The 14129-nt window shown below is 37.6% G+C and overlaps 1 protein-coding gene across 1 annotated transcript in view; it reads left to right on the top strand.

The window, feature by feature from the left end:
* The window catches only part of LOC101851437 (ras-specific guanine nucleotide-releasing factor 2), a gene marked incomplete in the record, with an annotated part of 169876 nt that overhangs the window by 126685 nt on the left and 29062 nt on the right, over positions 1–14129 (top strand). Inside the window, 1 exon segment of the mRNA XM_013087478.2 lies at positions 12412–12556. Coding sequence (XP_012942932.1) covers positions 12412–12556 — 145 coding nt within the window.

The following is a 14129-nucleotide window of genomic DNA, read 5'->3' as shown; positions in this document are numbered from 1 at the left end:
TATGCTCTTAACCATGTATGCCTGCAGTAGCACATCCATTCTGGCATTTGTTTGCATACTTACTGTTATTGGGTTTTTTCACTTACATAAGGTGTACATAGGGGTAGAGGGCTATTCTTTGCTTTTTCCTCAACTCCTTCCTCATTCCCTTGCCGATGGGTATGTCTGGTGTGTGTTTCTCTGTGCTCCTTTAGAAGTGGTACAGACTACCCCTCAAACTGTTCAACTTTCCACATTCAACTGGAATATCACTGGTTAAAGATTACAATTTTTTTTTTACTGCAGCTGAATGCTTTATTCCTTCTACGTGTTTTCACAGTTTCTATTATCCAATTCAATCTAGACAAAATATGGCCAGCTTCGTAAAGGCTTACTATGGTCTGCAATTGGATGCCATATTTGCTAGGGCTCAGATTTGCGATTTTTAAAAAATATTTTAAGTTGAACATAGAAAGTTGAACAGTTTGCATGATGGTGTGCACTGCACTTAAGCAGATGGTGTCTCTAGATTGTGCCAAATTCTATTCGCTTCTGTGCTGTGTTCCTGTAGTTGCCTTTGTGGAATTTTCAAACTGAAATATGGTCCAGCAAATTCTTGATCTCCAATGGTTCCAACAGTACTTGTTTTTAAGGAAGACCAATAATTACAAAGCTTCCAACTGTAGTGTGCTAACAAATTACGTGTACAGAGAAAGTGTTTGTCATTGATGCTCTCAAAGGAGTTTTGTAAACCTAGCATAAGGTAAGACTACATGTAAGCTTTTAAGGCATCCATCTAATGTGTAAACGGTGTAAAGAAGGATGGGTTTGGCTTAGCTTTTTCAAGTTTCCCGTAAATGAACAAAAAAGTAAGATGAGTAGCACACTCTTCACAAATCACAAATATGACCGGTGTAAGAATAGAAGAGAATCATACTGTGACTTGCGTTAGTTTAGTCTCGAGTCAGGAGATCAATGTTTAAGCTGGATTCATAACATTGAGTAAGCAGTTTGGCTTATGTTTGTGAAATGAATGTAGACATTAGAATATTAATTGCATAAGCAAGTTACTCCCGTTGTTGTTGTTTGGGTTTTTTTTGCTGTAGGAATTTTTGTTTTACTTTTTCAATAAAGACTCCTCCCCCAACTTTTGGTCTGATAGCTTTTTTTCCAAAAGAACTAGTTCAAGTTCGCCTTCTGTTCCAGCCCCTATCGTGTTTTATTTTTGTTTTTGCGTGAATCAGGGCTGACATAAAGCATAAACTAGTTTTTCTGGAATGAACCTCTTAGATGGTTTTTGTGGTGACTGCAGTTTTCTTTGTTTATGGTACTGGGTATCTTCGGCTCTTGTCACTTGGAAGATTTTTACATTTTGCTGAGAGAGGTTGCTATTGTGACTCTTTTGTGCGCATTGCAAGTCATGTCAGTGCATTCTGTACTACTACTCACAGTGCAGTGGGATTGTACTAATTTCAACTTTGCTGTTTTAAAGAGATTCTTAGTAGAGACTGACTCTTCAACTATTGTGTATTGGTTTTTGTTTGTTTTTTTACTGTAGTCTGTACTTTGAGAGACAAAAATTAAACCAAAAAAACAACAAGTGAGCAGAAGTAGTCCTCCTAGAAGCACCCAATTGCAGATATTTTGCAGAGTTTGATCAATTTTTTATTCTCTGCTGTAACACTTTTTAAAAAATGTAATGCCATCTCTGCATAGCAAAACACATTATTCTTTTCCCAGTAATGCAATATTTGGCATTTTGAGTCGAAACAAAAGAAAGTAACTGTGCTGGTTAAGTTGAAAGTCTACCTGGCTACAGCGGTCTACTGTAAGTCCTGCTCAATTGACCTCAGTCTACTGCAGTCCAGGAGATCTAGTGTTACGTAAGTCAAGTCCACCAGATTGGCTGTGGTAATGACAGCGCTGGGAACAATTAGAGTACAGGTGATGGCATTACACAATTGTGATGCATAGGTGGGTGGATTGCTTCAATTGCTGTTTCATTTAGATCAAATTATTTTGATTCGGTATAGTATATGATTTACAAGCGAGTCGTGTCAGCAAGTGGTCAGATGGGACTATTTTCAAGAAATGGGAAGGATGGGGGTCAGCCCCCCACCCCCAACCAGACGAATCACAACCACCAAAACATTTCTAATATGGCAAATGACAACCCAAGCCTTGTATGCACCCAAAGGGAAAATGTAAATTGGTCCCTCTCACATGGCAGGCCTTCAACTAAACCAGTTGTCAGAGAAATATGGTGGTAGACCGTCAACTAAATGAGAAACATCTGGGTAGACCTTCAAGTAAATCAGCACCAGAGTAACCTTATTTAATACTTTCTGAACAGCAGTGGGTACAGGGAACAGTGAGGAGCTCAGCACTTTGGACTGAGCAAATAATTTCCTGCTCTGGGGTACAGGGCCAAAATGTACAAGTTTGAAAAGGTGGGATTCCTAAAGTGATTTTCAAATAAACTGCAATGACTCTCTCTCTCTCTCTCTCTCTCTCTCTCTCTCTCTTTTTGTCTGTATGTGTGTGTGTATTTGTGTGATAGCACAAATGGCTTCTGAAAGATGTCAGGTCTTTTTTCTGTGTTTCACTCTCCACACATATTAACAAACAATACTCGCTGATACTGAATAGGGTTTCCAAAATATGATTATAGTTCTAATAACGAATTTGATGTTAACACAAGTCTACTAATAAATGTTTCAAACTGTCTCAACAGTTGTCTTGTATTCATTCTTTTACTTATCTTTGACCCTTTCATCCTCTGTTGCCGTTAAGTGTCGAGGAGAGATGCAGTTTTCTATGGTAGACCAACTCTGCAGATCTTTCAATTGGGATATCATAATTTCTCAGGTTTTCTTTGAATCCCTCATTCCATATTATTGCATGGTCTACCTCTTCATGTATAGCCTCAGTACTTGGTGTTTTAGGCTCTAGAGGCTAGCTGGCTAGGTGACACTCATAACAGGTGGCCAAACCATTTTATTCTGTTTTTCTATTAAATGCAGGCAGGCTCTTACTTCTTCATTTCTCCACTTGTCTCTTCTTGTGTTTTGTGGAGACATTTCATCTCGCATGCAGTGATTTTGCTTTCATGGGTTTTACTTAATGTCCTGGTCATGGGCTGCACTGATAGCAGAAGAGCAGCCAAATCAATATTTAAACTCCTTGAGCTGTTTTAGTTGTTTACTGTTGACATGATAGTTCAGGGGACTATGGTTTTGGCTGACTTTCATAACTTCTGTTTTTGATGGGTTTATTCTCACATCAAATTTCTCACTGCTGTTCAGTTTGATCGTGTGATTTTGGAGGCTTTGTTGGTCTTGATGAATAAGACATTGGCGGTCTGCAAACAGAAGTTCATTTCGGGTCTTTCTGGGCTTTGGTTTGCGTCTTGCGTTAATGTGTCCATGTATATTATAAAAAGTGAGATAGAGCGCATCCCTGTCTTACTCCAGATCTTACTTTGAACTAGTCTGTGTTGCCTTCCTTTGTCCTTAGTTTCTGATGTTGGTAATTTAGCTCTAACATTGTCTAACAGTTGTCCTTTGACACCAAACATTTCAAGTGTCTTCCACATTTTGATTCGGTTTACTCTGTCGAAAGCCCTCTGATCTATGAAGATGATGTTGGATTCTTTGTCATGTTCGATGGTTTTCTCACATAGCTGTCATGATGCGAATCAGCATTCGTGCATCCTCTTACCTTTTGAAATCCGAACTGAGCTTCACTCAGGTTTCTCTCTACAATAGGTCTTATCCTTTGTTCGAACTATCTTCGCGTATGCTTTCCCTGTGTGGCTTAACAAGGAGATACCTCTGTACATTGTGCAGTCACGTTTGTTGCCCTTTTTTTCCATAATGGCTTTCTGCCAGTCTTCTGCACATTTCCATTGCTCCCAGGCTCTATTAAAAATTTGCCTCTGTATGGGTGGTTCTGTTTGGACAGTATGGGTGGTCCTGATGTTCAAATTTTGCACAAAATCCAAATTTGAGATCAGAAATCCTTTTAAAAATTGAGTTTTTAAAATATCTATCCAGAACATTTGGTGTGGAGAAGTAGTCTGAGTCTTGCTCATGATCCTGTAAATACACATAGAGAATTTAACTTTCTGTGCCTGTAGAGCTAAAATTGGATTCAAAGGTTGGAGTCAAATGTTTGGGATGCTTTACACTTAGTTTCAGTCATTCTTCCGACGTGCTCAAACTGCACCTCTGTTATGTATGTGTCCAAGAATATCAGCATATTTAGGGGAATTCTTTTGCACATCAGGCAAAGCAGAAGGAGAAGAGATTGTCCCTGTTCTAGTGTCTGATAGGAGGCATGCTAATGCGAAAACTTTGCTTTAGACTTTGCTGTCTTTCTTGGTCCGAAATGTACCCTGGAATTCATGCATATCAGAGGGTCCAAATATATATTGTAGTGATAAAGTCATGTACTGTAGGGCATTGCGTCTGCACTGAAGAGGAAACCCTTTTCAATATATTAGGGGAGTCTGGATTTTACTTATATATGATAAGTTAATGCACTTTCATCAGTAACTGAGATCACTCGACCTGTCTTTAAAAGATGAGACTTTTCATGTTTAGCTTAATGATGAGCTCATCTACAAAAAGGGACCACATCCATACCAAAGAGATTCCACTTCTCTCTATGTGTCAATCAGTTTTGATATTTTTTAGTATGGATAAGCTCATGTGCTTATGGTTTCGACATCATGCAGAGTCCTGATTTATTTATCCATACTTAAAGACTAACAGAGGGGTGAATGGGAAAGATCAGGATGATTTGGCTTTTTCTAGAGCATCCGAGCAAAAGAATGAAGGGCAATCCATATCTGTCGCAGATCTAGTACTTGATAATGATTTACATTTATATTCAAGTACACTGTTTGTAACCTTTACCTGTAACTAGTCCACAGACAAAAGGGATACCTTAATGTGATGAGATGTACACAAGTCGTGTAGGCTCCGGGAGGGTAGAGAGTATAGGGATGAGCTCGTTTTCTAATAAACACCACATCTGCTGACGAAAATGTAACACTTTTCGCTCATCTCAGAGTACAGTTTTTATTGTTTATTTTCATGATAAGCCCATGAACTTACAGTGACCACATCTATAGCTAAGATGAGGCCGAAAGGCTAGAACTCCGATAGCTGCTGGTTTGAAAAGCAAAGTATAGTTAGACATAACACCTCTATGTCTCAGGGGTTTTGGGGGTTGTTTTTTTTTTGTTGTTTTTTTTGCTCCAGCAATAAGCTCAGTGATTTGTCAGTTTCCAGAATATATCAAAGTTTTCTGCCACCTTTAGCACACGGAGTCGTTTCTATGTTGTGTTGGTGCTTACCTCCTGTTTATATGCTTATTTCTGTTGTCCTTAGTGGATTTTTTTATTTTCCTGTGCATCAAAATAGATAAATTGTGAATGATGTCCATCTGCTCAAACAGTCAAGCATCGTTATTATGCAGGGGTTTTTTTTGTGTTGTGTTATTATTTATCAGAATATTGATTCCTATGAACATTGTATGTGTCTGTTACATCTGCTCCAATAAATGTAATAGATATGATACTCTTTTATCAGCTGTTACAATACATGTATCTTGTTTTTAAAAATGTGAGTTTGTTCAAGGGCAGCTTTCAACTTGTTTCCTTTGGAAATGGTTGATGAAACTTTTTAATTCTCCTATTTTTTAAATAGATTTTTACCTTTTCTAAAAGAGATATCTAAAGAAAGTTACAGAAACAAAAAATGTTAATTTGGTTATTTGTCTTTAAGAATGAAACAATAGTTAACTACTTTTTATGCGTATTTAGGAGTAAACATTCTTTTTCTTATAGTGCATATAAAGGTCTGTGGTATTATTAATTTACATGGCTGATATCACAGTTTCTGATGCCATCTTTTAAATAATGTACTCATAATTTTCGGGTGGAGGTATATGATCATAATATTATGTGTTTGTGTTTTAGAAACTTTAATTTTTGGAAATGTTCAAAGCAACCCTTTTTTTGTGTTATTGAAGTTCCTTGTGTGTTCCAAGGTTGAATAATGTAGTGAGTTTTATAAGGAAGTTTGAATTGATTGTGCTTTAGTAGTGCATTTACGAAAAACATTTTTCTGTTTTTAACGCAAGATGAGCAATTTACAGATATTGTCAGAAACAAGCTATGAAGAGAGAGACTTTGCTCCTATAATAGGAAAAAAGATGTTCACTGTAATAATTTGGGCTTATGAATGTGACCATTGCGCAGTTGATGTTGTTATCAAATGGTTGTGAAGCTTGTAGCTTCGAATGTGCTTTTTTGTGTTAATTCTGGTGACTGAGTGGTAAAATAAGAACAATACCATTTCCAGAATGCCTTTAGTATTCATGTGTATGTTGCTGAACTTTTTGTATCAATGTTGCACAGCCTTCAAGGCGCAGGAGTATCATTGCATTATGTATGAGTATGTTGTATTTGAAGTGAAAGTATTGGTCATAGCTACTGTGCCTGTTTGTGTACTCCTCTTTTTCAAAGTTCCTTTGTGCATCTTTTCAGTGGAGGCACTTCACAAAGCTATGCATAATTATTGTGAGGTCAAGATGACAGGAAATATCCTCAAAACATCCCTTTGAATTCAGTTTTTGTATGTGACCCTTTTCCTGTAGGCCCTATTATCATTTTCATTCCTGCAGCCAAAGTAGTTTTTCGCTATGGTTGCTGTTACTTTGTGTCAGACTCGCTTCTCCAGTTTAGGCTGGCAGTGTATATTGTTTGAGCTCTTTTCTGGTAGTTTATTTTCCCCCTTTTTTTAATGGTTGCTACTTAATTGTTGTGCAAAGAAACAGGGGCACAGGGAAGAGGAAGGTGTCCCTGCCCTTGATTCGTATAAGTAAATGAAAGGTAAACTGTAAACCTCAGCCTCCTGTATCTAATTTATAGTTTGGTTTAAAAAATTGATTGTCAAACATAGTTTGGCTTTGTTCCTGACATGGATTCCTGGAATGCTATATTTACCTCAACAATGTTATTGGACAGGTGTATTGAAGCACAGAAGAATCTATTTTTATGCATCGTTGATTACTCAAGGCTTTTGACAAAGTTAGACTTGGACGTAACAAACTATTTAAAATTGCAAGAGTGCCAGACATAGGTGGACAGGATTTAATATAACAAATCTTTACTGGAACCAAAACTCTGCTGTTAGAATTGAGGGAGAGTACAGCGAATATAAACAGATTAAAAGAGAGTTAGGCAAGACTGTGTTATGTCCCCAGACCTCTGTAACATATAGTGAAACAGTTATCAACAATAAGAAAGCCGAGGTCTTAAGCTGTTGCTGGATCGATAACAGCAACAAGTAAATGGATGAAATATTAATAACATTACTTATGCCAATGACAGTTTTTATCTAGCCACACCCCTGATCTTAGGGTAGTTAAGATCACACATCTAGCCCTCTCAGATAAGGGCAAAAGGTCTCGGAGGTCCTGTGTGCAAGTTACTCTCATTAAAATCCCTTGGTGGTCCTAAAATTGATGAGTAGGCTTTGACCATCAACCAGGCTAAATAAAAAATTAATTTGCACCAAAATAGAAAATACTTAGGTCCATATAAAAAATCTAGTGGTCTTTCAAAATTGGAATGCAGCTGCCTGTAAGCAGACGGCCCTACAAAGTAGGAAAAATTGTCGTTTTTTTTTTTTAATCAGCTGCACTACCAGCAGTCTACTACTCCTGACATCTAGCAGGGGAATGCAAAGAAGAAAAGAAGAAGAACTTGTATCTCATGAGCAAAGGTAATATATAATCTCACAAGTTCAACAGTTCAGATATTTAGGATATATGATTAGGCTACATCCAATTTCATATGTACCTTTGAAATAAAACGGAGAATTGCAATAGCTAAAGACATTCAATAAAAATGATACCAATCCTGAAAAACAGAAACATCTCAATGGCAATCAAAATAAGAATTATAAAAGGCTATGTGGGGCCATATAGGGTTGTGAGTGCTGGACAATTAACAAAGATATTAGAAAATAATCTTGAAGCAGCAGAAATGTGGTTTCTTTGGAGTCCATTGAAAATTTCATTAAAGGAAAAAGAAATTTAAAAATCAAATGAGATAGTGTTGAAAGAAACTTGAGTGGTCTGCTCACTAATAAAAATGATTAGGAATTGGGGTTTCTGGGACAATTGAGGAAGTGTTAAGGCCTCGAATATCTGACTCTCATTGGATAAATAGAAGGCAAAAGGGGCAGAGGTGGTCCAAGAAAATTATGTAGAGAACTTGAACAGATGGGTGATGAGGAAAGACCAGGAAGATATTGGGTTGGGTTTTTTAAGAGCAACTGAGCAGAGAAATGAGTATCAAACTATGATTGCCATTGTCTATTTCAGTCTGGCACGTCTTTCTAATGATGATTTTGGGTCTCATTTCCATGTAGGATTAAGAATAGTATGCTTGTGTTTATCACGGCGCACTGGCAGTGGAATTTTAGTTGCAGCTGGGGGTTCCCCTCCGAGCGCCTTATCACGTCGGGGTCACGGGGTACAGCTCCCTGTCGCCTCTCTGTCTGGGCTGACTTCAATTTTGGTACTTTTCTACGTACAGTTTTAGGTGTATCCCTTCATTTATGGTAATTATCATTAAATGGACCAAAAGCACACTTTTCTGCTCTTGAGACCCAAAAAGCAACAGACATTATAACTTGTCTGGTTATTTCGTTAGACGTGTTGAAGTCGGCAATGCTAAATTGTAAAAAAATTTTGACAAGTGTGAATGAAAAAAAATCAATGTGTAAAAAAAACGGCACGACGAAAACTGTCAAACTTTTGGAACATAAACGACATAACATTGGTTCAGATATTCAGAAAAGTTGGTATCTGCGCGTATAATAGAAAGCTATAATTTTGCAACTTTATCCATCTGGCACTCAATTCGCTATGAAGTAATTCCTCCAAATACAACTTTATGTGTCTAATATATAAAAATTACCCTGATGTCTCTCTATGAAAAAGTACAAACCAATTTTAGATTTCTGGGTTTTGTAAGTTGACTGAATAACAAGGATGACTTCTCATAATTGTGTTATAAGAATAATTTCTAGCTTTCCAGTGACACTGAATCAGCACCAGCCTTTTCCAGCTTTTAATTTTGTTTCTATAAAACTATTTGCGAATAACTGACAATGTTCTGATTTTAGCTGTCGTTATTTTTATTCCATACAAGAAGTTCATCTCTACCCATGTATTAACACAGTTTTGTGTTTTTTTTAAATCTCATAATATATCTTTCTTAGTTGTATGCAGGCTGCCACAGACACAGCATGATTCATGAACATACGCAGAGTAACTTTCTCTTGATAAATGGTAGAACAAGAGCTAATGCTGAGTGTCATTAGTTTAAAAATGCAAATGTGCATCTTTTTTCTCTTATAACTTGACTATTACTACTCGCGGAGATTTAAGATTTCTCATAGTAAAAGACATGATATTCGTAGTCAGTTTAACACAGATTTTGGAGAGGTCTGTCATGCCGTTTTAAAATAATCATTTATTCGTAAATATGGAACAAAAATAGGACAAATTGAGTACACTATGAATACTTATCTAGAACAAAAACTAAGGAACAGAAATGAACCATTCTAACGCAGAATAAATCTCAAGACTTTGAGCTTTTAGTACATCCACGTAATGGTTTGCTGTGTGGAATGGGGAAGAAGTTATATCGTTTCAAACGTAGACAAAAATGCGAACTTCTTAACCGACGCCGGCAAAGTCGCTTCAGGTCTCATTGACCCCGAGCCAAGGAGCTCCGGCAGGCTGCTGAGTCACGCTAACTATAGGTAACAGAATCGGGCGAAAAGTGACGCCGTGTTATGCTTCTTTGGAACTGAAGACTTTTATTTTGTACATGGTGATATAAAAAAAATATTAAAATTCCTTTGTTAATGAAAGATGTTTATTTCAAGCTGTAAATACACGTACGTGGTCACATTCTGAACAGAGTAACAATTTGGCAGCAGCTTTTTCAGTTTTATGTGTATCAGTTACCTGAGATACATCCCTCCCATGTCTCTTTGTCTGTTACACATAGCTATGTAGATAAGTCTATAATGCTTGCCACCAATAAGAGTTTTTGGTATTTGTATAGTGTGTTGTAAATGTAAAAAGATGTGTCCACACTGCCACCCCCTCCCTGCCACTGTTGTTTTGATATAGCAGATACTGTTTCTATTTTAGAAGATTTGGTAAAATACTTTACCAGACTTTGTTGCACTTTGTAATGATGTCCTTTGGTGTTAATGATTTTAATACATCATTGCTTTGAGATATTATGTTTGTTATGAGTGAAAATGATATATTATCAATGTTGGCACTTGTTTGATATGCCAATCATCAATCTGCTGGAATTGCTTCGTTTGATGATTGAAATGTATAGACATAATTCCTTGACAAAGGGGCATAATCTAGTGTCTTGACTGCAAAAAGCTTACCTTCTATGATATTTTTAAAAAATTATTTATTGCATTCCGGGTCTGTTCTGTTAAGTCCTATTATATAACTCTAAACCAGGCATGTCAAACATAAGGTCCACAGGCCACATGTGGCCTTAACAAGCACACATATGGCCCCCACCAAAATCTTTACAGCGCAAGCATTGGCTTGTGGTGGGGTTTAGCTTGCAGCACCATCTAGGCTTCTTCACCAAAAGTTACTACTGCTGACTAAAATCAAAAACCATTTAACTTTGGTTATAGAACAATGAAAACATTTTCATAAAAAAGAACGCCACGAAGATCCAAATGAAACTAGGTATAACTGGAAAAAGGAGTTGATTGGTCTGGGTGTATACTACTATTTACTCCAGCTCTGGGAGAACAAGTTTCATTGATGTGTCACGAATCTCTAACGATAAGTTCCCACAGACTGATTGTAACTGGTATAAATGATGTATTAGTGTAGGCTATCCTTGCCGTTGTCAAGACTGAGACAGACTGCTGGTTCACACTAGGGCTAAAATTAAGAAATTACAAGGTAAAAACAAACTCATTATTGAGTTGTATGATGACATCAAGTCAAGTGCTTTATTGCAAGCTTATGGAAATAACAGCTGTCACATGTATCTTCAATTCATTTTCCTGCGTGGAAAAAATTGAGAAACACAGCCAGTACTGTCTGTGGATCTACTTATCTTTGATGAATATGACAGTTACCTGGAATTGTTGTCAAAGGAATTTCAGAATACATTTTGTGATTTCTCAACTTTCGAATACGAGTTTGCATTATTCTCAGCATCATTCACCTTTGATTTTGCGAAGGCAGAAGAAAGCCAGCAGATGGAACTATTAGGGTTCTACACTTAGAGAAAAGTATCTTGCAGTGGTTGATACTTGGTTTCCTTTTGCATCTACTTGAATAAATGCTATCTATTAATAATGTAAGGAAAAACTCCAGAAAGTTTTCCACAAAGATTATGGCAATGATTGAGTTCAAGCTATGTGTGAACAATCATTTTATCTTCTTGGTATCAACTGAAATTTGTCGGAGAACAAGACTATGCATTTAATGGGGCTGCAAACTGCAAGTATAGGTCGTCATCTGTACATTTTTTATTTTGCAAAACTGTTTCTTGCCGAAACATTTGTAAGCACATTGTAGGTTTAAGTCACAAAATGTTCTGCAATTAATTTCATCAAAAGACTTCAGCTGGTTGTGATGGGCAAATAGTTGTCATGAGTGGCCCTCATGGTAACACATATGTGACACATGTAGCCTACCAGGGACTAGAGTTTGACATGCCTGCTTTAAACATTTCTTAGAGTTAAATCATCCCAGGACGTTTAGTGTGTGTAAGTTTGTCAAGGTGCAAACAATTAGTAATAATTTATATGGGCAGTCTGAAAATTGCAAACATGTCAGGACATAACTCTCAGTCCCTGTCATTGGGTGCTTAGGGTGTTGATAGAAATAAATCTTGAATTAGTTCATACTTTCTTGAAATGTTTTTCGTATACAGTCAAAATTGTCCAAGACAGCTACCCGTTGTCAAGGGGAAAATTTTTTTGACAGATAGACGTATTGGACAGTGTCAATATAATGATATAGAAAAAGAAAAATGCAAGGGGAGCAATGGGAAGTGGTTGTTTTTACAGGTGGTTGTCTTGGGCATTAGAGCAGATTCGACTGTATAATGTGTTTCTGTTTCAGACTTCTTTTTTTTTAGTTTTTACCATGTATTGACATTTTGCATTCTTATTTATAATAAATTATTAGCTATATTTTTGCAGGTTTTGTCTAGACGTCCGAATAACTTATGGGATGAAGTATAGTCAGAAAAGACTTTTACATTTGTTTTTAGTCATGATGAATGCCAGGTTTAAATTGAGAGTTTTGTGACACGGTTCTGTATGTTTGTGTGTTCCTCAGTCTCAGGAAAGCGAGGCAGCGCTGAGGCTGAGAGCATCAGTATGGTTTCCTCCCCTCGCAGTAGTTTTGCTCAAATGGACGGCTCTCCTCCCACCAGAGCCAAGGCAGGCACAGTAGTGACCTCCTCCAGGGCCTCCAAGAGAAGGTAAGTCTCACAATGATCTCTGCCAAATAAAAATAGAATTTATGTGGGTGTTTTTATACCCCCATCAACATGATTATGATCATTTAAGTTATGGGCTTCTACCCTTCGTGTTTGGACCAATCTGGGCTGAGAGGGAATCAGTGAAAAAATGGTGAAATGATATGGTTTAACGCCCCTATCAACACTATTAGGTTATTTAAGGAGCGGTACCTCCTAGTTTAACGTCCGTCTCCGATAGGACCGAGCCAAGTGGGAAGTTAGTGTAAAGTGCCTTTCCCAGGGACACAACGTTGGACTGAGGGAATCAGTGTCCCAGCAAAAAAATTGAGATACTCAATAAAAGTCTTTCCCCCCCCCCCCCCCCCCCCCCCATGGGAATCGAACTCAAGGCTTCTGTATGAAATGGCAAAGGGCCAAACTGCTACATCACGGACACCGGTAAAGTTAAACTAAAGAGGAGAACATCAGCATGATAAGATAAGTTTGAGGGTACTCTTCACCAGGTACCGAGCTTGGATTAGTTTAGATTAGTAAAGAGGGCCTCATAAAGGCAATGAAGTAAATGTGGGAGTGCTGTTTAACAGTTTCTGGTTTTCATTTCCAACCCCAGGCAAATGACAGTTGAATGCATCAGGTGTTGAGTAGTGCTGTGCAATTTTGAGTTTTTTTTAAATCATCGAAACTGCAAATCGTGATGTCACTATTCGTGCTATTCAAATACCATGTGAGAATAGTTTTTTTCTTATACCTGTACATGTAGGCCTAAGATGAGGCCTAATAGGCTACGGTGAGTATCAGCAACATTCTTTATTGAATGTTCACTATTTGCAGTCGGCGATGAAACATGGGTTGGATTTTTTTTTTTTTATAACAAAAAGGCGACTGGGGGGGGAGGGGGGGGGATAATAAAAAAAGGAGATCACTCGTGTCTAGTGTCAGATTGGTGGGGGGAAAAAAGGGGGCAGGGTGGGCTTGGACAAGAGAAAAACTTTTTTCCGAGCGAGGAGCGAGCGATAAATCTATCACACACGCACTCTGTCGCTGCATCGCACAACACAGCTGTTGGAAAGGTCGTATTGTCTTTTGAGGGTTCTTTTATAGGTAGCTTTATTTGGTTAATCTTCTCAAATAACTGCCAAACAATACTTTCCATGCTTTTGCTTAACATGGTACAATTTGATCACATCACTCAAAATTTAGCTGCACAGATTTAATATAAGCAAAGACTTCAAGCAATAAATGGTTTTAAAAGTTCAAGGGAATTCTGTTGGAAGCATGATAGGCCTAATAATAACAATACAAATTATGCATATAATTTTGAAAAAATATAACAGAAACGGAATACAAATTTGCAGTCTGAAGGACAATACAATCTCTGAAATTACACAACAGTGCAACGATCAAAGAACCGGCCTAAAATGGACAAAAGCAAGGGAACAGAATGTACACCTAACAATCTACAATGCAGCCATAAAGTAAGAGAGAGCACTGCCAAAGTGGAAGAGAGATAGAGACAAAGGGCAATGTGGGTGTAACAGCAAGGTGTGTAATGTGTAGTTTTAGCCTAGCCAGC

This window comes from Aplysia californica, unplaced genomic scaffold, assembly GCF_000002075.1.
Source record: "Aplysia californica isolate F4 #8 unplaced genomic scaffold, AplCal3.0 scaffold00591, whole genome shotgun sequence".
NCBI lineage: Eukaryota > Metazoa > Mollusca > Gastropoda > Aplysiida > Aplysiidae > Aplysia > Aplysia californica.
The sequence above is the reverse complement of the archived record's forward strand: the minus strand, read 5'-3'. Positions and strand labels throughout refer to the sequence as shown.